Below are 25,092 nucleotides of genomic sequence, written 5' to 3' on the forward strand. Positions count from 1 at the left end.
AGAGAATGGCACCAATGACATACTCTTAGCCCGAGACCTGGATTTACTAGAAGAACGAAGAGAGAAGGCTGCAATTCAGCTTGCAGTATACCAGCAACAGCTTGCCAGAGCTTACAACAAGAAAGTTAATCCAAGGGATTTTCAAGTTGGCGACTTAGTCCTAAGAAAAGTCGTCGGGAACAAGAAGGATTCCAGGGAGGGCAAGCTTGGCCCAAACTGGAAAGGACCCTACAGAGTTACTTCAGTATTAGGCAATGGAGCATATCGGCTTGAAGACAACGAGGGCAAAGCATTGCCCAGACCTTGGAATACTTGTAATTTGAAATTTTTCTATCATTAGAAAAACATCATTGTTTGGCCGATGTTATCAATAAAATCTTTTCAGAATCCTTCCAACATGATCGATTGATAAAGTTATGCATGGATGTTTTTGAAGACATATCAAACTCAAAGTTAAGCCGATGTTATTCCTTAATCCACTTGTTCAAATTTGTAGCAATTTACAAGTTGGAATTAAGCTGATTCCTTATCTTCACTTGTTGAAATTTGTAGCAATTTACAAGTCGAAGTTAAGCCGATGTTATTCCTTAATCCACTTGTTCAAATTTGTAGCAATTTACAAGTTGGAATTAAGCTGATTCCTTATCTTCACTTGTTAAAATTTGTAGCAATTTACAAGTTGAAGTTAAGCCGATGTTATTCCTTAATCCACTTATTGAAATTTGTAGCAATTTACAAGTTGGAATTAAGCTGATTCCTTATCTTCACTTGTTGAAATTTGTAGCAATTTACAAGTTGAAGTTAAGCCGATGTTATTCCTTAATCCACTTGTTGAAATTTGTAGCAATTTACAAGTTGGAATTAAGCTGATTCCTTATCTTCACTTGTTGAAATTTGTAGCAATTTACAAGTTGAAGATAGGCCGAGGTTATTGCTTAAGTTTTCATAGCAATATGTGGGTTGTTTAAACCCTAGAGAAGATGCTTAACACTTGTTCAAATTTGTAGCAATTTACAAGTTTATGTTAAGCCGACGTATGATCACCCACTGAGGTATACAGAAAATTAACGGGTTGAAGCAAAGGTTAAGTATATTGTTTAGACACTTGTTGAAATTTGTAGCAATTTACAAGTAGATTAGAACGAAATCATTATTTAAATACTTGTTGAAAACTTGAAAAAAAGATGGCAAAAGTATACATTGAGTAGTATATGTTTTGTGCCTATCAAAATTTATACAAGGTTTGCAGGTCAGTATCTTGCCGAAGTAAAAGCTTTCCAGTTATACCCGAGGTATGTAACCCTGAGAAGATTGCACAAAGAAAGCAGAAAGCAAGCAAAAATTTCTAAGTATAGAACTACGCAGAAGCAAACAACAGAACATCATAAGATTGAAATATCCATAGCAAGAACAGTTGCAATTACATACTGAAAAAGGCACATCGGCCATAAGGAGGAATATACATTGTCCGGGAATTAAAAGAAAAAACAAAGTCCAAAATCCAGAAAAGAAAGAAGGGAAAATCAAGACTCTTGAACATCAGCAGCAGCAGGAACTGGAACCTCGGATGATTCAGCTGGAATCTCCTCGGCCACTTTCTCCGCTTGTATTTCGGCATCTATCTCTGCCAATGTTGTGTCAAGACTTCTTTCAGTCAGAAGGAGATCCGATGATAGATACCCTTGAACAGACTCCCTGGGCACTTCCTCAGCATCATCACCCCCCTCATCTTGAGTTAAGTCCATAACCAGCTCAGCAGGAGGAGGGGACCTGACTTCGGCAACACTCTTGGGTTCTCTCACCAAGGCCTCACCATCGTCTTTTTCTTCATCTTCCTCCTCGGCCTCGGACTCTGATTCACCTTCAGGAGGAGGTGGAGGAAATGGTAACGGAATAGCGTCGGCCTGACGCAATGGCGAGTCAGTAGGAAGGTCAAGCTTCTTTATCAAGGACATCCAACCAAGGGAAAATCCCCTGTTGCATGCCTGCCTGACTTGAAGCTTATAGTCCTCTGCGACGTCGGCCATACCTTGAGCATAGGCCTTTTCATCGGCCTCTTTGATTTCGGCCTCTTTAGTGGCCAGAGCTTGCTGGAGTTCTTTCTCCGCTTGAGCCTTCTGAACCTCAGCCTCTCTTTTTTCGGCCTCAGCAACCTTTTTAACGGCCTCAGCAGCCTCGGCCTTCTCAAGAGCTAGAGTTTGAACCTTGGTTGCAGCCTCGGCTTGATCCTCCAATTTTTTCATTTTTGCTTCAAGAGACCTAATCTCTCTCTTCATAGAAGATGCTTCCCTCTTCATATCAACCAACCTTTGACGATTTTCAAAGGCTTGCATGGAAAATGAGTGGGCATGCTGAATGGCCTGCAAAAAGAACAAAAATGTGAGATAGTACTCTCAGTGAAGAACGGAAGAAAGAATCACAAGTACAGACAGAAATACTTACTTGAGCAGAGTGTTGGAGCATCAGAGCGTAATTTTCATACTCACTAAACTTGGCATTTCGCTCCAAGTCATTTGGTAGAAGAAGAGCAGTGCTAAGGGCGACAGCAACATTGATGTCATCAGCACTTTCACTAGCCATGATAGGCCTATCCTCCAGGGATAGATCAGGGGCCCAGGGGACGTCGGGCTTCTTCGAAGCCGAGGTCGTCGCAGACGATGACCTTGGCCTTTTTGTTTGTGTAGACCCTGAGGGTTGGCCCTCAACAGATCTTTTGGCTGAAGTAGAGGTTGATTTTTTGCTTTCAGCTAGCTTCGAAATCGGCAGAGCATCCTCAGCCTCGGCATCTGTAGCCTTGGCCTTAGGCTGAGCCTTTTTTACCCTCTTCGGTTTGGGTGGAAGCATTGTTTGCGTTGGGGCGGCTTCGGCGTCAGTTGGAATGTCGGCAAGAAGATCTTGGACGACAGGCTTTAGACGAACCATTTCGGCTGTTTTTACAAGCTTTCTTCGGCGTCTACGTTCTGGAATTGGTATTAAGTAGGGGGCCAAAGTTGATGGAAGGTCGGCTGGGGCAGATGTGGATTCTTGATCCGTTCGGGATGTAGAAGCAGTTAAGGTTGTGGCTGTAGGTGGAGAAAGGCTCTTTTTCCTTTTTCTTGGGACGTCGGGTAAGGTGGATTTGTATGTAGGGATGAAGTTTAGTAATACTGGGGCTTTTCGTTTATGGATTGGGAGGCCAAGAAGTGTTTTCAGATCTGTTCCTGGGAAGAAGGATTGGCGAAAATTTTTCGATGGCTGATGAAGATCTGCAAAGAAACAGACGTCAGAAATAAAGTATTAAAATCTTAAGTAAAAACAACTAAGTGTTGACTCAGGGCTCTTACTCTTGCCCTCTGTAAGTGTTCGAGGAAGAGGGTAGAGGTGGATATCTTCATCTGGGCTAAATTCCCAATTTCCAGAAGCAATGAGAAAATCATCTCCAGCCCCCTTGTTGGAGTCTGGGAGGTCGGCTATAATTTTGTACTGAGTGGATCTCGGCTTAAGGTAATAGACAAAACCCCTATCCTTCAGATCGAGAGGACACATGGTATAACAATATTGAAGGTCGGCTAGGGTGATTCTAAGGTTTTCTTGCCTAGCTAAGGCAATAATACCGTTAATTACCCTATAGGAGTTGATAGTAAGTTGCATAGGGTTCAGCTTATAGAAATGGAGAACTTGACGAAAAAGGGGATCGAGTGGAAGCCGAAGTCCACATTCGGTAAAAGCAACTATTGGAAAGGGCATTGTATGATCTGTGGGCACGATGGTATCATTATCCCCAGCCAATTTAAGATGAACATCGGCTGGGATAGAGAATTCTTGTCTAAAGTATTCAAGTTTTGTTGGGGTATTCACCCTATGCCTCCACATACCCATTATGTTGGCTTAAACTAAGAGGAATCTGTTTCAGAAGGTGGGCGTTTTTCAGGTTTCCCTAAAAATTAAGGGTTCTACAGACAAATCCCAAATCTATGAACTATGAAGATAAAGATCGAGGGCACAGATCTGGGACAGATACAAAAAAGAAGAAAACAAAGACGAAGTTTCAGATTCAAGAACAGAGGTATAGTTCTCAGAAGCAATAGAAATACAGAAAAAATCAAGAAACAGCGGCAAAGAGAATGATGAAAAGGCATATAAGCTCAAAGTATAGCCACAAATTCAAGAGACAAATAAATCCCAGACCTCGAACAAAATCAGTAATGGCAGTAGACAGACAAAAGCACATAAAGAGAATTGAAGAATTAAAAGAAAGGGTCTTACCAGAACAAATGAAGCCAAGGCAGTGCTCACCGAACCCAGAAACCAGTTGCAACAACAAAGAGGGCTTTTGCAAGAATGAAGGATCAAAAGCAGTTCCAGAAGAAAGTTTGAAGCAATGGCGGATTCGAAGAAGAAAAAGCTTTCAGAAAGAGAGAGAACGAGAAGACAGAATGAAAAAGTGAAGGAAAAGAAGAGGCAAAAAAGAGTTTTGTCAAAAATTTGAAACGGCGGCAAAAATAGGGCAATTATTGCGCCTAGAGCAACGCACGCGTCAGACGGCGCAGACGAACGAACAGACAGCTTCAGGCGCGTCACTGACACGCTCCAATAAAGACGAAACACGTAAAAGAAACAGTTGGATATGCATGACAGCTCATGCGCGTAGGGGAGTACGACCGAAGCCTCGTTCTCCGAAGAGAACACGTCGGCTGAAAGAAGATAATCTTGGCAAAACAGTTTTTTTGAGCCATTGCTCAGAAAAGAAGTGACAAAATTTCGGAATAGATTCCATCACCTCAGAATGCCGAGGTAATGGAACCTAGGGAGCAGTTGTGGGGACATATTTTCTGAATACCAACACGTGGCATGGTGACGCCGACGTGTCAGCCGAGGTGCCACGTGCCCTGGTAGTTAAGCCGAGGTAATCTCGGAGAAGCCGAGGTCATCTCCGAAGATGTCGGAATCCGAAGATAAGGGACAAGAGTCCTGAAGCAAAGAGGGGACTAAATTAAGATAAGGATAAACCTCTTAGGGAGTTTATCTCTATCTCCTAAAGAGTCCAGAGTAAGTACTAAGATTGGGGTACATAGAAGTCATATTTCTAGTTGGACCTGGATTGAGTATATTATAAAAGAGAGGCACCCCCGTGGGTCTAAGGTATGTAATTCATACTTTGAGTATTCAGTTTAATACTTGATTATCCTTGAGAAACATACTGACTTGATCGTCGGAGTGCCCCCGGGTGGAAGAACCACCGCCGGAGCTTTTCCTTTCTGTTACAGGTTGCTGGAGCCATCTATTCTGCCGGTGCTTTGCTGCCGATCACTAAACGGGCAGTGTGGTCGGAAAATCACCCACACACATGTAATTGGTAATACAATGACAAAAATTAATTTTAAATTAATGTGAATATAATGATAAAAATTCATTTCAAATTAACACGAATATAAGGACAGTCAACATTCCGATGCATGCGAATTACCAAAATATAATGATAATCAATATTATGGCCTAGTTTGACATAATACAAAAAAAAAAAAAAATCAAAAAGTCACTATATTATTTAAGTCACATCATCTCATTTAAATCACATCATCTCTCTACCATTAAATAAAAAATCTAATAAAATAATTAAAAAAATAAAAAATAAATTGAATGAAATAAAATTCTTAAAAAAGATTTTATCAAAAAACGCTCCCATTAAAATAATCAAAAATTATAAAACTACTAAAATAGACGAGTTCAGATATTGTCACCCCATCAGAGAAATAGACAGAACCCACTCACATACCCACTTAGCCTAATGTCACGTGACAAAAAGCCCACCTCACGTGACTCGTCCCCTCTAATAACGCTATACAAGGTAACCCACTAAAACCTACGCGCCTCCAGTAGCGATTGGGCCACGAGACCAGTGTCACAGCAAAACACTTTCTGTTTTTAAATTTTTTTATATGGAAAGTGTATCTCACGCGCAGTAGAAGAGAGTGGGTTTTATTCACTATGTTAAAAATAGTAGCTGGTCTGAATCCCCCTGTTATCTCCCCCAAAGACTTTCACTGACGTCTCACCTTCTCTGCTTCTTTCCTTCAAGCAGGAGAGAGAGAAATTAATAAAGAATTGTTGCAAGCGGGGAGAGAGAGAGGAGAGAGGAGAGAGAGAGACTTTGAGAGACAGAGGAGAAAAGGGGGTTTAGGGAAAGAGTGTGTTTGAGGAGAGAGAGACAGAGATTTTTGTTGTTGGTGGTGGTGTGTGGAGGAGAGGTGGGTGGCAATGAAAGGAGAAGGAAAGATGGTGTTCAAGTCTAAGCTGAAGTGGGTTGGACTGGTTGGGCTTGTTCTCTCTGCATTCTCAATCTTCACCCATTTTTTACTTGCTAGATACACAGAGCAGGGTATTTCAGAGTTCCAGGCTTCAATCACAATCTTCTCTTGGAGACCCCTCTTTGAGAATGCAGATCTTTCTACAAATGTAAACTTCTCCAAGATCTCATCTTTCAATTCCCCTCTCTTTCTATGCATGTTCTCTCTGAATTACTATTTGATTTTACAGTTTTACATAGTGTGAATCTGATTTTCCCCTTCCCTCGTTCGGCTGATCAGAAAATAAATGGAAGATAAGATTTTGTTTCATATATAGACAGTGAAATTATGTGATTCGAAACTTCAATTTAGTTTCTCTCTACTCATTCATCTTTACCTTTGTGTACTTTTAGATTTTGGGGTTTCTGCTTAAACTTTATTTTATCTTTGTTCTGGGGTTTGGGATTGTTGGAAAAGAACCAGATGGATTTCTTTGTTTCTTTCCCCAAAGTAAGCTTTGATGTTTTGTTTGCTTTGTACTTGGTGAACGTGTTTTTGGAATCTGCATTTTGGAACACTTTTAGTTGTTTTCACCGAAAATTTGTACCTTTTCTTAAATTAATTTCGCCTGTAGTATGTGTGCGGACCATATCATTTTCGTTTTTGCTTTTGTGTGTGTTTAAGGCTTCTTATTAGTCTTCTGTTTCATTGGTTTTTTTTTTTTTTTTTGTTTTGTTTATTCAGAGTCCATTATATAGAAGACTATGGGGTCCAGGTAGGCAGCTCGAATATATATATCCACATGCAAATCCCAGAGGAAACTATAATGCAGGTTAGATTTTGTGCATTTTGTTGCTACCTGTTTGGATCTTGGATTTGTTCAGCGAAATGAAAAGATGGACAAGAAAATGAATTGTAATGCTCAATTCTTTTCTTTTTGTTTGTCTGGTTTTGGAAAACGAAATTAAAATGAATATATATATATATATATATATATATAATTTTGTTTTCCGAGTTTGGTTACTAATAAGAAAACAATTTGCAAGTCATTTTATTTCTGTCAATTTCTGACCACACTGCCAATCAAGCACTTAGTTAGAGAATATTGACAAAATAGATTAAGCCCGAACGACTTGTAGATTAAGCCCGAACGACCTGTCACAAAAAGAAGAGATTCTGACGGTGGTTCGTCCACCCAGGGCACTCCGACGATCAAGTCAGTTATCTCTCAAGGATAGCAAGAGTGCTTAACTCACTATTCAGAGCATAAAAAGCATATCTTAGACCCATGAGGGTGCCTCTCTTTTATAGCCAACACAAATCTAGTCTCAGTAGAAGTCTAGTTTCAATGGAGTTAGGATTATTACTAATCTTGGACTCCCAGTAGGATTGAAATAAAATCTCTAAGAGTCTTATCTTTACTCAAACTGAAATCCTCTCTCATTCTAGGACTCTTATCTCTTATCCGCTTATTCCGGATTCTGATATTTTCGCAGATAACCCCGGCCTAGCCGGGATGATCTCGACGTCATGACTAGGACAAGTGGCACCTCGGCTGGCACTTCGGTGACACCTCTGTTACGTGTTGTCATACAAAAATTATGTCCCCACAATTTCCTTTTGATTTTCTTTTCCCTTAACATATAATTCCGTCCATTTGAATGGGTGGTAAGTGGAGAAGAATTGGAGAAGCTGATGTAGATGTCTACTAAGTTTCCTTGGTAGACAGGTCAAGTTATAAATTGATGTCTGAATTATATATTGGTCCCCTTTGGGCATTGGGCAACAAATTGAGGAGAGAGTAGATTTCAAATTTTCAGATTTGTCTCTTGGAGATTCTTCATTAACTTAACTTAGCATTATCTTTTGAGATGAAGCTTACATATTATTGCTGCATGTGATTTGAGTTGTGCTTTCTTTTGCTATTGAAATGGTCGTGCAAGTGGTTGCATGCTCGGGGTATTAGCCTTCTTGTTTCTGTCATTTCATTGTTAGATGATGAAAAGAATGACAGAGTTACCTATTCTAATTGAAGTGGCTTATTGATTTGTTTTTTAATTCAGCAATATTGTCTTTCTAACTTAATTGTTGTAACAGCTCCTGTTGTGCAAGCAAATGGCTTTGTTTTTGTAAGGATAAGAGGAGGCTTTCATGAAATCAGAAACTCGGTGAGGACAGTGTTTGAATTTCCAACTGTCTCAAAATTTTATATTTGATGTCTATTGAAAAGGTCTTCTCCATGCAGATATGTGACGTTGTTGTGATTTCCCGGCTTCTCAATGCTACATTGGTCATTCCTGAGATCCAATCAACCACAAGCAGCAAAGGAATCAGGTTACCTTTTCTTCTTTTTTCCCCCCTCATTTTCCTTAAATAATTAAAGCATCATATTTTTTGTTTGATCATGGCCTAAATAAGGTTTCACATAATCATTGTTATCACTTTATTTCATCTTTTGTTTCATGCAGCTCTGAGTTCAAGAGTTTTGCCTATCTCTATGACGAGGATCAATTCATTGCAGCATTAGCAAAAGATGTCACAATTGTAAAAACTCTTCCAAAGAACCTCAAAGGGGCAAGAAGAAAGAAAGAAATTCCTATGTTTAGAGTGCCTTACTCAGCTTCTCCATATTTTTATCTGCGCCATGTTCTTCCAGTATTAAACAAGCACTCGGTGGTTGAATTAGTAATTTCTGATGGTGGATGTTTGCAGGTAATGACTGCTATATTATGTTATTTTTCATCTGATAATGTTAACAAGTTCCAATGTGCAAATTTGATTTGTAGAATGACTTGTTGTTCATCACCATCTAGGAAGCACGGATACAGATACGGGATACGGATACGATACGATACGGATACGGCGATACGACTAAATTTGAAAAATTAGGATACGGGTACGGCGGGGATACGTTCATAAAAAATATTATTTTAACAATTTTTAGTAATGCAGTATGCATAAAAATAAAACCTAAAGCAAAAGACAACTTGATAAAGAAGAAAGATTCCTATAAAACTAGGAGTCTTCAAGGTCAATAGTTTCAACTTGTTCCCCTTTATCAGTGAATATCACAAGACCTTAGCTAAAGCGAAAAAACCATTCTTAAATAAAAATTTTAGCAAATATATTTTTTTAAGTCATTAATGATAGCCTAGGAAGCACGGATACGGATATGGTGGTATGGGGATGTGGATATGGCGATATGTCAAAATTTGAAAAAGTATGATACGGGTACAACGGGGATACATTCGTAAATTTTTTTTTTATTTTATAATTTTAATAATGTAATATGCATGAAAATAAAACTTAAAGTAAATTAATAAATAAAGAGAGGGATTCCTATTAACCTAAAAGTGCTCAAACATTTATAAAACATCCAAAACTAAAAGCAAAAGCAAATGCAAATGCAAATTAAATATCATCCTTACATGCCAACACCAAAAAAAGAATGAGAGCAGAGAGAAGAAACGTAAGAGAGTGAGAAAGCAAGAGAGAAGTGAGAGAGACAACAAGGATACATCAATTTGACAAATTCTATTACTTTAACTCTCACTATATTCCTCTTATCAAAGAACTAAACAAAATATTATAAGTAATATGTAACTTCGAGTATCCGATACTTTCAAAATTAAGTATCCGATACTTCAAAATTAATAAAAAATTTATTAAGAAGTATCCGATACTTTTAAGAAGTATCCGATACATATCCGCGAGTATCCGAGGAGTATCGGTATCCGATAAGTATCCGATACGGATACGTCACCCTTTTTGAAGTATCCGTGCTTCATAGATCACCATAATTGATAAGGAAATCTATTTAGGCCAAGTTTGGCATCTACTAAATAATACCAAAAGTCAAAAGTCACTATCCTATTTAAGTCACATCATCTTATTTAAATCACATCACCTCTCTAACACATCACATCAAACCCAACCCATATAAGCCAATAAGTCAAAAAGTGCAATTTTTTAGAACATCCCAAACCAACCCTTAATTTGAAGTCACACCCGTGGGTGACTTTCACTTAATGCAAAGTGGCCACTGGGCATATGTCTGCCACCTGCTCTTTCTTCTCTTTTCAAGTTTTATTATATAGAGCCCTCTTTCTTACTTGAATCAAGATATGTTCCAAAATTTCAATTTTGTTTGGTCTTAGAAGCATGAATGAAAAATTAAATAAATGAGGCTTGATGGTGGAGTTAAAAGCACTTTGTGTTGATAGATTTCCAAGGCTTAGTGAATTCAAAGAGGTTTGAGGGTGCTAATTTCTAATATATGTTAATGAAGACTTGTAGTGAGATACGTGTGAATTTATGATAGTGTCTTAATCCAGTTATATGTTAGTTAGCTACTTCGTGCTAGGTCCATTTAGCAGGCCTACTAGGGCTCAAGATGCTCACAAACACAAAACAAGCTAGTTAGAGGGCCAACCAAGGCACGCACAAGTAAACAAACAAGACAAAATAGACTAAAATGAATGTGCTAAACCTAGCATTTTATTGGAAACTAGAATGCATTACAATGGGCAAAACATGCTACAAGTCGTAGGCAATAATACTTTATATATATATCTATTTTTCATCTAAGCTATATAATGTTTTCCTTTTTTTCCTCTATGTCTGATCTTGAACTGTGAAATATTTCAAGAATCCTGCTATTTCGAGAGAGACCATTTTCATAATTTAATTTGATTTACATGGCCAAAAACTTTAGTTTGCATCTTTGGTTTGCATTTTGAAATAATTTCTCATCTTTACTGGATTTGTCAAGGCTATTCTTCCCCACCATCTTGAAGAGTACCAAAGGCTGAGATGTAGGGTTTCTTTTCACGCCTTAAGGTTCCGACAGGAGGTCCAAGAACTTGCTACTAAGATATTAAATAGGTCAATATCTACTCCCCTTTTATTATTGCAGTCAATTTATTTTGGCTTTTTGCTAATTTCTAATATTTATGCAGGTTAAGAGCTCCCAGACGGCCATTTATAGCCTACTACCCAGGGATGACTAGAGACGCTTTAGCATATTATGGCTGTGCTGAGCTTTTCCAGGTACTTGATTAAAGTTCTGAAGGCATGATTCATAATATAATTTTTAAGCCCTAAAATCAAAGCTCATTCAACATATTATGTATCTTGACTTAAAACTCTTCCAAGGATGTACATACTGAACTCATTCAGCACAGACGGTCATGGATGATAAAACGCGGGATTGTCAAGGGGAAACTTTCTGTGAATTCAGCTGAGCAACGCCTTAATGGTTCCTGTCCACTTATGCCAGAAGAGGTGACAAACTGTGCATTTTAAGTTACAGGTGTAGCATTTCTATGATAAGTCAGTTACATTTGAAGATGAAATTATCTGATTCCTTTCCAAAATATAGATTTAAATGAACAATAATGAGGAGTTGAGCCATGTAATTATACATGGTTGATCAACTCTGGTGTTTGGATTGGGTTTTTTACTGTTTTTTTGCCTTTTTTTACTTTTTTTGAAGCTAAAAAAGCTAATGTGTTTGGGGATTTTCTAAACAAGTTACTTTTTTGTGTGTGAATAAGTTGATTAGACATTTGGGTTTTTTAGCTAATGAGAAACAAGCTTTTTGACCTTTTAGCTTATTTAGCCAAAAAGATAGCTTATATATAGCACATACCAAATAAGGTCGGTGAGGGATTTGTTGGGAGAAAGGAAAAGAGAAGGGAAAAGTGACAAAAGTTTAGCTTGCATATATCACTTTTCCCTTCCTATTTTCTTTCCCTCCCCAAATCCATATCCAAACACAACCTAGATGTATCTATCAAGTGGAAATCATAAGAAGAAAAATGTAAACAACTTTATGATGTGAATGACTGTTTTCTGCAGGTTGGCATTCTTCTTCGTGCTTACGGTTACTCCTGGGACACAATCATTTATGTCTCTGGGGGAGAAATTTTTGGCGGTCAAAAGAAGTTAATTCCACTTCATGGTATGTTTGAAAATGTTGTGGACAGGACATCCCTAAGCACGGCGTGGGAACTCAGTGGAATATATGGTCACGAGGCTAACCTTGTTGACAAATATCCAAGGACTCGATCTTTTGTCAAGGAAGAAACCAGACTTGAAGCGTGGAAAACTTCAGGTCCGCGTCCTCGCCCTCTTCCACCACCACCAGCACGACCCAAGTACCCATATAATATTGAAGGTTGGTGGGGTTGGGTAGCTGAGAGCGATAATGAGCCGGAGAGTACTGTTATGGAGTTGAGAATGACTGCTCATAAACTATTATGGGAAGCAATTGACTACACAATATGTGTTGAAGCTGATGTGTTCGTTCCTGGATTTGATCGCGATGGTAAGGGGCGTCCAAATTTTGCAAGCTTGGTTATGGGGCACAGGCTTTATCAGTCGGCTGCATCAAAAACATACAGGCTAGACAGGTAATTTTACTTTCTATTCATCTTTCTTTTTTTCATTTTTCATTTTATTTTATTTGATAAGTCTCTTCATCCAATTAATGAACATCTCACGAAAATTCAAATTGGAGATTAAAATAGTTTAGGGTATAATCTGATTCATTTCTAACTGCTATTACTTGGGTTTTACTCTAGGTTGATGCAAACACACTCGACTAAGACTCGGTTGATAAAATGGACCAGCAACACTTTCTTTTACCATTCCACTATCTTTGTTTCTTCTTCTTTAAAATCATTTGACTTGTTTTTATCCTATCCGAGCACAAGGATTAATTAAATTTTATTGGCGGATTTTTATGCATTGCTTGAAGTTTCTCTTTGTTATCAAGGAACTGCCGGCCCGTCTCTAACTGCATTCGATACCAATGAAATATTTCTTGTTGAGCCATAATACTTATAGATCCGCTCCAATTTTCTGTTACTATTTCATAACTTTTTTCTTGTTGCTTCTCACACAACAGGAGAGAAGTAGTGAAACTTTTAGAAGAGATCCGTGACCACTTGTATCAAGCCAACCACACGTGGATAACATCAGTACGCAAACATTTGAGAAAAACCTTGCTAGAGGGACTAAAAGATGAATCCACAAGTTCAAAGCCACTCTCTTTTCTCTCTCATCCACTCCCAGAGTGTTCTTGCTTGAGGTATGGGACTACTGAAACATCATTCCACGCTTCGAGTCCTTCAACTCAATTGCAAGTTGAGGCTGCTCTTGGAGTTACCCATCGTTGCCCTGCTTGGATGGATGGTGATTCAATCTCACAATCAAGAGATAAAGAAACGGAAGAGGATCTTGACGAGGATGATTCCACATCATCTGGATTGTTCTTTTGGCATAGTGTTGGAAATCATGGAGGCGGAGAAGTAAACAACAAAGAAGAAACTCAAATGGAGGATCAAGAAGAATTAGAGGGCGCAGATAGATGATGATTTTGCTTGTATTGGTGATTTGCATATCTCGTTACTTGATTTTTGATGTGAAGAGAAGTTAGAAAATGTTCTAGGAGACCGGGATTTAGTTTTGAACTGTGGTTCAACAACTCTCGGTTAATCTGGCCCTTAATTTTTGCCCAAGTGGATCAGATTATCGGTTTTTTGTGTAATGGAATATATGGGGAGCTTAGTTCCAATGAAGAGAGGTGAGGTAATGAGCTTGGTAGAGTGGATGATCCTCTGTTCTTAATTTAACCAGCTCAAATAGGTGCTCCAGATATAGTCTTTGACCCAGGTTGAGATTTCTATTTATTTTTATTTTTTTAGGGGTTAATGTGTAGCTGTAAGAAACTTTAATTGTTTAGGTATCCAGTGTCTTTTCATATTTTGACTTGTATACCTCATTCAGTGAATGTTTATAATGGGTTTTATTTTATTTATTTATTAATTACATGTATAGAGCTTCATACTACTTTATTTTGTTTTTTTGTTTGTTTTTATAGGGTGTGGAATGTGGATTTTCGGCTGTGAAAATTGTAGAGATCAAACTGTGCAATCGAATGCTAACATATATTCATTTCAAAATCTCAAATAATTTGTCAAATATGTTTTTCGTATTAAACTTTTTTGAATAAATTATAAATATATTTTCTGAGTTTTGTTTAAAATACGAATTATCTCCTGAGAATTGATTGAGCTGGTTTGGTCGTATTCAATGGAGACCAACAGAAGTAGTGAACAGATGTGATATTGTAACGGTGGATGAAAGTGTTAGGGGACGGGGTAGACTAGACTTAGATTAACGTTGGCTAGCGTTGTAAACAGAGATATGGATCTACTAAATTTGGCCGATGGAAATGGCCTTTGATAGGGCCGCTTGGAGAAGAAAGATTCACGTAGCCGACCCTATTTGATGGGACTTAAGACTTGGTTTAGTTTTGGTTTTGGTTTTGATTAGAATTAATTAAAAAAGTAAAATTTCTAACTGTTCACTTATACAATAATCAAATTATCTAAATTATTAATTGAAATAAAATTTTAACATTATTAAAAATTGTTAATTAACTTGATAATTTATTAATAAAATGATTTATTTGTTATGAAATTAAAAATTTTAGAAGGCATAATATAATTTTTAGAACTATATAGGATAATTTATAATTTAAATAAATCTCAAGATATGTATTTGTGACTTACCCAATTTATTTTATTTATTTTTTTCAATAGAAAAGAAATAGAAAAATAAAAATCACACAAACTCGAATCAAACTTGCTAAAGTGATCCCTTATTATTATTTTTCGGACAAATAATTTAATCCTTGGTGTTTTTATTTATGGGCCGATTATTCTTTTTATTTAGAAATAATCATATAATTTCTTTATAATTTGTGAATTGAAGTGTAACTATAAACATTCTATTAAACTTAACAAAGATGAAATACGTGTCGAACATAAAGTGATTTATATGTTAATTTTTAAATTTTAAAAATGTAAATTGCACATTAAATAAAATACAAGGGAGCTACGTGGAATTTTGAGAAGAAAAAATAGGCTATATCTTGACAATTTTCGGGGAAAAAAAAAAGAAAATTAGAAGGAAAAAGAAAAAGAAAAAGAAAAAAAAGAAGAAAATTCAACAACTGATGGGACCAGCAGTGAGGAGTGCAGGTTATGGAGCGTCACTGAGCTTGCGCATAATAGCATGGACCACTATGTAATTAATGTTAGTTTAGGAAGTTGTTTGCCAACTAGTGTATTATTTATTTAATTCTGTTTCCCAGACCCCCCCTCTCGGAGAAGAAGAAAGTTAGGGCATTCGTCGCCGGAGCTCCCATCGCCGGCCTCTCCCCTCCGACCACCACCAATCACCACCACCGCCGTCGTCTCTCTCTTCATACAAGTTACTCTCCCTCCCTCTCTCCCTCTCTCCCTCTCTCTCTATGTATATATATAAATATATACGAATTTTTTTTGCTGCAAATTTGCAGGAGATCGGGGCTGAAGAATTGGAGCAGGTTGGAAATGGTGAGAAGTGTGAAGAGTCACCACCACGAAGATGAGGAACTCGTTCCGAGGAGGGCCACAGATTGCTCTTCTCAGATTGGTATTACTCGTTTGTGTGTAAACACGTCTCTTCTCAGGTTTAAATTTTTTTTTCTTTCTAAATTTGGTGATCTGACACTAAAATTAGACGGGAAGAGCACTGATCAGAAGACGAACGCGGTTCGCTCGAAGCATTCGGAGACAGAGCAGCGTAGAAGGAGCAAGATAAATGAGAGGTAAGCTGTATAAAGCATTCTCTTTTGTTCTTTTATTATGTTATTGTAAAGTGTACATGAGCTTTCTCTTTTGTTGTGTCATTAAACACATTTGTTTCTGTAGAGATGGGAGAATAATGGATTTTTTTGAAGTGTTAGATAGATCTATAGTTGTTTAATATTATACCTCAAAGTGGTAAATCATTTTTTGAACTTTTTTGTATTGTGGGTTATAATAATATTGTTGTTAAATCGCAAATGGAATCTTGAATCCTAAGGTTATATGCATAAAAAAATACACAAGGTTTAAAATGAAATAAATAACAATATAATTTGTCCTCTATTTTTATTCTGTAAAAATGACATTGTTTCATATATTATGCAAATAAAACTAACTCGCAGTGAATTGCAATGAATCCTAACGAAGCATAGTGAAACGCGATGAATTGTGTTGAATTGTACTACTCACTCAATTTAAGGTTTGACAATACAATATGAATTGTTTTGGTTGAAACTCATATCGATTCCATCACACTTGTGGTCATGGTTGTGCCACCTTGAATTTAGTTCTGTATTAATCCCCTCTTTGGAAACTGCGGTAATCACACTACTCATTGATGATTGTCTACTAGGGCTGGGTTTGAGATTTGAATAATTTGTTTTTATGTAAGACATCCTTCAAAGAATGATTGAGGACTGCGTGCTCTTACTTGTATTCAATTTCTGTGAACTTCTTCGTTATGCTTGGAGCTGATGAATCTTTAATCTGGGTTGCAGATTTCAGATTTTAAGGGATCTCATACCTCAAAATGATCAAAAGAGAGATAAAGCTTCATTTTTATTAGAGGTGCAATATTTCTTTGAATTTCTTGTATTAGGTTTTTTAGTCGTTTTGTTCATTTTATTTTGTTTCTAAAAATGAATTGAAGAATGTTTACTGTATATGCAGGTTATACACTACATTCAGTTTCTACAAGAGAAGTTACAGATGTATGAGGGGTCATACCAAGGTTGGAGTCAGGAGCCCACAAAGTTGATGCCATGGGTAAAAACCCTAACATCTGTGATATGATTGTTTGTCAGTTTGTCTGTGGAACCCTTGTTTGCTTTGGCATGCAATCATTACTCTCTTTTTTTCTTTTTTCTTTTTTTGTGGGTGTTTGGTGCTGTTAGAGGAGCTCTTGGTTTTGGTTCAGTAAATTTTTAATGTCTAGTGTGACAGCCTGGATTGATTCCATGTATAAGACCACCATTGTAAATTCATGATGGTTGATGACACCTAACTGGAATATTGGATTTGATTTATGAATATAGGTTCGTTCCATCTCTCTTTTTTTTCTCTTTTTGTGGCCATTCCCATATATTTTTCATCATGTGGGATATTGACTTTTAGAGTTGCAGGTATCTGCGACCTCAATGTTTTCTATTCACAGGGTTATTTCTGGTGACAGAATTTTTTAGTTTGTTTAATGAAATCACAGAATCTTTTCATATTGCTGTTGAATTCTGTACATGTTTCGGATGTGTGTCTGTTGCTTTACTTGTACACTGTATTCTGGAGTACTTTAAAAACTTGTGTTATGAAGCTTTTCTTGTTTTCCTAGAAACATGTTATTATTTATTTTTTCATTTATGTAGATGGTCATTACGTTGATATAGATTTTTTTCTTTTTTTTATCTTTCAAGGGATTTTACTTCCTCCTGGTTCCAAGATTGAATTTTACATAGTGGTTACTTGAGCATAGAGAGTAATAATGAAGGACATGGATTTTCTTTATCAAAGGTTCTTTGGTTGTATTAGGAGCTGTATTATTCTGGCACATTGATTCCCGTTTTTTTTTTAATTTTTTTTTTTATCTGAAGTGAACTTAGAATTTCTCTCTCATGTGTTTGCAAACAGAGAAACAATTGTGGGCCTGTAGAAAGTTTTATTGATCAATCACAACTCATGAGGAATGGATCTGGTCAGGAGGATAGTATTGTTGTCACACCAGCCATGCTTACTAATGCACAGAACTCAGTAGAATCTGACTTGGGTGAGGCTGCTGTATACAAGGCATTGGATAATCCCGCTGTGGCAGAAAACCAAGCAATTCCGATTAATATACCATTGCAATCAAGTGTTCTTGGGGATGTGCCTACCCAACGTTGTCAGGCATTTGTTTCTGACTCTGAACACTTGGCATCCCAGTCCCAATCCCAATTTTGGCAGAGTAGGCCATGTACAACTGAAAGTGCCGTTCCAAGCTATACTCTGAACGAAGAGGAGCTAAAAATTGAAAGTGGTGAAGCTAGCATTTCAAATGCCTACTCTCAAGGGTGAGCACCTGCATTAAGTTCCTTGGAGTTTGTGTTACACCAATGCATGAGTTTGGTTGTTAATATTTTATTTTAACGGGATATACCATAAATGTATCTTTGATGGTTATGTTATTTTAAATAAATTAAGAAAAGAAAGAATAAAAGAATACAAAAAGAAGAAGGTGGTTATGTTATCCTCAAAACATGTATGCTTGGCTATGATTTGTGATGCATTGGTAGTGTTGCTGGAGGCATGAAATATACCACATTTTTGTAGTAAATAAACTGATGTGGTGAACTTGACATTAATAATGACTGGTGATGCATGCTACTTAATTTGTTCATTCTTTGCATTTATAGCAAGTTTACTTGCCCTTATTTTTTGTTGGGCCTAAACAAGGGTACTTGTGTAGCTGGAAAATCTTTGAAAGGCGCATGTATGCATCGGTTGTTATAAAAGATGGCCCATTGTATGTTAGTTGACCTTCTCTTCTTTTTCTACTGCCTTCAGAAGTTATGATTCTCATATTTATACCACTAGCTTTGATATTGAGGCTCGTCTTTCCCAAATTTCTTACACATTTGTATTTCTGAAATAATTATTTTGGATATTTGGGCTTGTGCAATGTCTTCAGTTTAGATTCTTTAGCCACGTAATGCCCTACATGTTTTGGTTGAGATTTCTCTAGTTTATTACCAGTCTTCTCATGCTTTTAGAACTCAGTTAGAGTGGTTACTGTTGGACTGGTAGAACTGTAGTGGTTTCATGAAATATTTGGTTTTTGATGAGTAAAACTTACTCTTTACGCCTATCCAAAAAAAAAAAAAACCAACTCTTTACAGTAAGAATAATATGACAATGTATCCCATTTGAGCACCGGAATTTCCTGTTATAAACTTTTCTTGAAACGTGGATTTTTCATTTGCTATTTTTTTTTTGTTGACTAGGTTGTTGAATAGCTTGACTGAAGCACTGCAATCTTCAGGAGTGGATTTGACACAGGCCAGCATCTCAGTGCAACTTGATGTTGGAAAACGAGCAAACACTGGACTGACTGCTACAATGTTCAGTGCAAAGGTATTTCTTGAATCTCCTATTCATTTTTTAAGCGCCGTCTTTAACTTTCTACATGAGACAGACACACGGAGAGAGTTGAGTAATAGCTTATTAAACGTGTACGCAGAAAAATGCAATTCTTAATATCTTTTTTATGATGATTAACCCCGTTTTTTTTTGGTAGCGGTAAGAAAAATGCTATTCATACAAAAAACACCACAAGAATGATGTGGCAATGACATTGCTGTAAATATAAGTCATCTTTATGGGTGTTTTGTTTTAAAATGAAAGGTCACCATTAAGCCACATCATTATGTATGAATTTTCTATTTGTCTATCATTACTCTTTTGGTAATGTTATGAGTTTAATTGAGCCCAATTCTTTGGCCTGGCATCTGGAAGTAGTGGTTCAGAAATTAGGAATAGGGAGCTTTTCCAAATTACTTTATTGTTTAGGTTTTACTTGGAGATATTTGTTTTTAGGTTTTAGTTTTTTTCATCTTAATAGCTTATTGTGCATGCAGGATCATCAAAACCAATGTCCTGTCAGTCAATCAAGGACAGTTTATGGGGTTGGGAGTAGTTGTGAGGACTCTGATCAAGCTCATAAAAGACTCAGAACAGAACACATCTAGCTATTTTCCCGAATTTTGTTATTTAGTTTTCTTCAAAGCTTTCATTTTTCTTTTTGTGATGAGGAGAGTTCAGTGTGGGGGCTGTTTTGACATTTGATGATCCACAGATGCCCAGATGCATGAACTTTTTAGATGCAGCTGTTACATATTGTTTTCTGTTCTCTGAAGGGGTTTCCATGCGACATTGAGAAGCTGCTTTATGTATGTTCTTCTAATGGCTTCCGTTTTTCCAACCAGTCTCATTCTTTTCATGAAATGCAATCATCTGTAAATTTATACCAACCATGATAACACTCTTGAAATAGTAAATACCTCTTGACCACATTTCTAGGATCGTGTGGCATTGTTTGCCAAGTTAATTTTCTAACATTGTCTTAAGTTTTGGAATGCCGAAGCTGAATACCTATGGTTTGTGCTTGTGGAAGAAATTAGAGGACTTATAGCATGATTTTTGGAATTTTGTGTGAAATGTTAGTGGAACCATTTTCCCTATGGTGTGATGCAATAATGGTTGAATGTTGCAATGATTGTTGTATGATCAACTAGGTGACTGTTGATTTTTTGTTTCAGCATTCCTGCTGTTCATTTTTTCTTTTTCTTTTTCTTTTTCTTTTGTATCTCTCAATGTTTTCCATTTTGTTTGAATTGAAAGAGTTGCCAATGGCCAAGAATTGAGAATATGGAGGGCACATCTCTCCCTTAGCCTCGTGCTCTCCCCAACCCTTCCTAACACCACCACCAATCTTACGATGCACAAAATAATTTTAAAAATTGAATTAATTCAATTTCTATTTTAAAAAATTCAAAAATTGAATTAACAATTTCTATGAGTGGTGTTGATTTGGGCTTTTTATTAAAAGGTTGGATTTTTTTTCAATACTTCATTTTTCCAATCTTGTATTAAACTTTAAAACAATATATATATATATATATATATGCTTTATATTAAAATGTTCAAAATTTATTTATTTTAATTATTTGCTATTTATTTATTTACTTATTTTTAGTATAGAGTAATTATAATTCTAACTTGAATCAATCCAAACTGCATTGATTTTGTTTAATTTGGATCCAATATGTGATTAGTTTAGTCATGAATTCAAATTTAATGTTACCCCAAACAAAATGGATCATAAATTTATGTATTTAAGACAATGTGACAGAACACTTGGTAGAAGGGTATTTGCAATGGTTTTTTGTTTTTTTTTTTGGGATCAAAGGAAAATACAAGGAAACAAATCAGGAGACCAAAAACTAGAAAGAAACTACAAATGTGCCAAATAAGCAGCAAGCCCAGGTGGCGATCTAGACACCCAATCTAGCAGGAGGAGATTCCGAAGATGAGATTGTGCCACCCAATGAGTTGTTGTAGACATCTCATTTTTGACCGACCGCAAGACTCGGGTGCTTTGTCTTGTGCACTTGATGATAAAAGTTACATTGTGTATGATTCGAATTCTCAACGGAGGAATTTAAGCTCAAGTTTTGAAACAATCCCAAAACCTTCATATTTACAGTATTCTTACCTCAAAGGTCCCTTTTTGAACATTATGTCACCCTATATTGAGCCTGAAACAGAGGAACATGGGAGCACATTGGGGCTCGGCCGTGTCTCATTGGGAGCCGGCTGTGCTTTGTTGGCGAGAAACACTGTTTTGGGTGGGAATCAGCCAACCGTCTATTTTTAAAGATATTTATGACCTATTTTGCTCAAATTCTATAAATATGAATTGATCCCACTGTGTTGAGAGTTAGAAAAATTTCAAACGAAGCAAAACTCCCCTGAGAGCTTCTCCTTCTTGTGCAAGCTAGCTTTGAGTTATTTAACATCCTTGCACTATATCTATACACCATACACACCCTTAGAGCAAAGCCTTAGAGTCTTGGTTGAGGCTTGAGAGTCACAATTCAAACTTGAGAGTGCCTTTGGATTGAGTTTGGTTTATAATAAAAATTTATTCTCTTCAAGAGGTATAAGCTTACCACATTTTCCCTTGCTTTCATTTCTGTCTCTTTCTATTTATTTCTTGTGTTTTTGTGTTGTTTTGAATCCATTTCAGGTGTTAGAACTTGGGGTTGAATAGCTACCAAAGGTAGAGAAGGTTAACACCTTTTCTTGCACCTTAATTCATAGCTCATACCCTTTGTTTTCACACTCTCTTCTTTGACTTTCAAACTGATTTTCAGAGTTGAAAAGGGCTGAAAAACATGGTTTAAAAGTCTCAAAAGTGGAGGGGTTAGCCACCCTTCTTTGTTCTTGCTTACTTGTTTTGGTATCTCCTTGTTATTATCTATCTCTTTGTGCTCTTTAACATAAGTTTTAGCTACTGTTTTTAACATATTAGGGATTGTTTAGGATTGTTTTAATTCCTTTACTTAGTTTATGCTTTGAATACCTTGCTTATTGTGTTGTACGTCCTCATGGCTTCGGTTGTTTAGGCTTTAGACACCGAGTCATTCTAGTTGATAGCTTTCTTTATCTCATGTTAAATAATCAATCTTGCATAATTATTTCTACACCCTCCCTCATTTTTTCTTTTCTTTTGTTTGAGAGCCATTTCAAACGATTAATTGTTATTCAAGGCATGACAAAGAGATCTAGGCTCAATGACTTAATTTCTACGGAGGTTCATTGCCAAGGCGTAATCTCTCTTTCATGCTATGGATCACTTCTCAGTTGACATGTCTTTTCGCTTAATAGACTTAACTCTCATTATCAGACAAATTGATTAAGTAATGGAAATGACTAATAAAATTTGGCTTAAAATCAATAAAACCAACATAAAGAAAATGTTTAGAAATGGTTGGATTTGACCGGACGTTATGCCAAGCCCATGGCTTCAAGAATTGTCACTTATTGATTCATGATATGTTGATGAGACTTGAGGCGTGTCTACCTTCATCTTTGAGTTAAATTCACGATAAGAGGGAGGGGTGGTCATCATTCGTTGCATTTATTAAATTTTTGTCCAAATTGTGTTCAAAATCATCAAGCCATCAACATGCACTTGTTAATGATTTTGGAACCAAATCTACTATTCTCTCAAAGTTTCACATGACAGAGAAGAACAGAGGAGACAAACAGGGCTTAAGCTGCTCTGTTTGCACTATTTTCACCTCAAAGCACAAAAACAATTTTTTCATGAAATTAGGGTACAACTGGCCTTGTTTGGACCCTGTCGGGCCTCATTGAGGGCTGGCCAGGCCCTAATGTTTGGTAAGTAATGCATTTTTGGCAGAAACAGAAGGCAGTGGCTGAGGGTAGAATAGAGCAGTCTGGGCAGACAGAGCAGTTTCTGAACACTGTCTTCATCAACACGCATGCGATCTTTGTGCATTCTTATGGTTGTTTATCTTAATGTAATTATTGTAATTGTTGTAATTATTATTAGTGTACTTATTGTTGTAATACTATATTGTTGTAATTATTATTGTTATAATCATAACATCCTTGTTGTAATAAGTTAGATAGCTAGTTATTCATTTCTTATTTATTCATTCAAATTTGTAATAAGTAGGTAGTTTATTTATTATTCATTTAGATTTGTAATAGTTAGTTTAAATCTGGACAATCAGACGTTCATTCAAACCCTCTTGTACAAGGGAAAAATATGTAATAATTGTGTATATCTTCCAACCTCCATTTCTTTCTCCCTTTTATTTACCTGCTTACAATGGTAGCATAAAGCATCATGTTTACTTAGCATTTTTCCATGACTTGCATCCACTCGTTTTGCATGCATGAGGGTTCAGCTCATCATTCTAAACCAATGTCAAGATCAAAATTCTTTGCTCGAATACGTGCTTTATCGCATACTTTGAATTGAATCATATGCCATACTAATAGCCGAACTCATTATTTACATAATGTGTGCATTGCATTAGTCATATTGCATTGTTTAGGAGCATGCATTTTTTCTAATTACTTTGCATTATTTGGCTTGCCTTGGAGTACTAGGTGAACATTTCTCGCTTTAGCATATTGTATTGTATGTTTGTGTTGCCATATCAAACATATTCCATGAGGCTAAGTGCTTAAGTGATATACTTGTTTGAATGCCAGCAAATGAAGGCCTTTTTACTTAAGTTGGAATAATTTGATTAAATGAAAATACGAGCTCGCTTTTTCAAGTGACATGTATTCAAAACACTTTTTCAAAACAAACATAAAATCAAAGCATTTCAAATTTTGCGAATTGATCTATACTTGTGTGCATCACCTAGTAAAGATAACATAATAACCAAAATAAAAGCATATAACGTAAATAAAAATCATATCATGATTAGTAGAGGCCGACCTTTGATCGGGTGAGAGGGGCGCTCAATTCATGACATTCATCTCTCATGTCTAAGTTCCCGAGCTGAGACACTTTGGTGATGATGAATAAGTGGCCTTTTGGCACGAGTCACGGGTTTCATAGATTTTTCAAAAATATTTAGGTGGCAACTCTGTAATCTGGCAAAGCTGTCCATTTTTGGCATTTTGATTCAAAATTCGATTTTCTAAAAGATTTATCGGATTTGAACTCATTTGTGTTTATCTATTTCATATTGCACTTGTGAAATTAGATTCAGAACCACGAGAGTCCGAACTGTAGGGCTAATCGTATTCGAGGAGACTAAACCCCTCCGAGGAGCACGAAAAGCAAGCTACAGCTGCTTTGTTTGCTGTTTTGGGGTTCTACAAAAAGGAGAAATCACCAAGTCGAGCCAAAATCTTGACATCGTCAATGACCGCAGCGCACTCCCAGGGAGGAACTGATTTGGACACACATAGAGAAATCACTAATTTATTATCACCCGAAATTTCAACATTGGAGAGATTGCGGGAGGAAGCTAATTGACAGGCTAATCGGCACACCATTGCTTCACCTTGAAGAACAGAGGAGATAAGAATTGATTGGGTCAAACCATCCAAAATCTTGCCTTGTGAGTCTTGCAAAATGGCCGCAATAGAGGCTCTTCAAGAACCCTTTAAAAGAGCCACATCACTATTGATCTTGTACCTACCTGGAGGTGGAGGACTCCTGTAACGCCCTCAAAATAACAACATTAAACCCATCCATATCGAGACATGCATTGATACATAAAAGTCCACATTCATCTATTCATCAGAGTATTTCATTACAAAAGTATTACATGGTTACAATAGAAGCAAATGCCTTACGGGCTTACAGCTTTCCAAGTTAACAC

At 36.7% G+C, this 25,092-nt stretch overlaps 2 protein-coding genes across 3 annotated transcripts; both read left to right on the top strand.

Moving 5' to 3' along the window:
• The first annotated feature begins 6,003 nt into the window (after window positions 1-6,003).
• On the top strand, window positions 6,004-14,120 carry LOC114286224 (O-fucosyltransferase family protein). Its single transcript, XM_028229347.2, has 10 exons — window positions 6,004-6,435; window positions 7,011-7,098; window positions 8,364-8,434; window positions 8,512-8,600; window positions 8,735-8,978; window positions 11,038-11,150; window positions 11,225-11,315; window positions 11,421-11,549; window positions 12,126-12,679; window positions 13,177-14,120. The coding sequence occupies exons 1-10, from the start codon at window positions 6,238-6,240 to the stop codon at window positions 13,640-13,642; spliced, it is 2,043 nt and encodes a 680-aa protein (XP_028085148.2). The 5' UTR covers window positions 6,004-6,237; the 3' UTR covers window positions 13,643-14,120.
• Window positions 14,121-15,364: 1,244 nt separating this feature from the next.
• Window positions 15,365-20,391, top strand: LOC114292163 (transcription factor BIM2). Of its 2 annotated transcripts, none has more exons than XM_082897952.1 (8): window positions 15,365-15,548; window positions 15,637-15,752; window positions 15,840-15,927; window positions 16,684-16,753; window positions 16,856-16,951; window positions 17,807-18,225; window positions 19,156-19,285; window positions 19,789-20,391. In XM_082897952.1, exons 2-8 carry the CDS (start codon window positions 15,671-15,673, stop codon window positions 19,897-19,899), a joined length of 996 nt encoding a protein of 331 aa, XP_082754078.1. In that variant the 5' UTR covers window positions 15,365-15,548; window positions 15,637-15,670; the 3' UTR covers window positions 19,900-20,391. The 2 variants fall into 2 exon arrangements, with proteins under 2 accessions (XP_082754078.1, XP_082754080.1); XM_082897954.1 differs by having other exon boundaries at window positions 15,409-15,530.
• The last annotated feature ends 4,701 nt before the right edge of the window (window positions 20,392-25,092 follow it).

The sequence above is a fragment of the Camellia sinensis genome, chromosome 1 (assembly GCF_055761805.1).
Source record: "Camellia sinensis isolate YWXY chromosome 1, ASM5576180v1, whole genome shotgun sequence".
NCBI lineage: Eukaryota > Viridiplantae > Streptophyta > Magnoliopsida > Ericales > Theaceae > Camellia > Camellia sinensis.

Coding starts and splice junctions, on each gene's coding strand:
- LOC114286224 (XM_028229347.2), top strand. CDS start 6,238: ATGAAAGGAGAAGGAAAGATGGTGTTCAAGTCTAAGCTGAAGTGGGTT. Junction 6,436..7,010: donor ATGCAGATCTTTCTACAAAT/GTAAACTTCTCC, acceptor TTGTTTATTCAG/AGTCCATTATATAGAAGACT. Junction 11,316..11,420: donor GCTGTGCTGAGCTTTTCCAG/GTACTTGATTAA, acceptor AACTCTTCCAAG/GATGTACATACTGAACTCAT.
- LOC114292163 (XM_082897952.1), top strand. CDS start 15,671: ATGGTGAGAAGTGTGAAGAGTCACCACCACGAAGATGAGGAACTCGTT. Junction 18,226..19,155: donor TCAAATGCCTACTCTCAAGG/GTGAGCACCTGC, acceptor TTTGTTGACTAG/GTTGTTGAATAGCTTGACTG. Junction 19,286..19,788: donor CTACAATGTTCAGTGCAAAG/GTATTTCTTGAA, acceptor TTGTGCATGCAG/GATCATCAAAACCAATGTCC.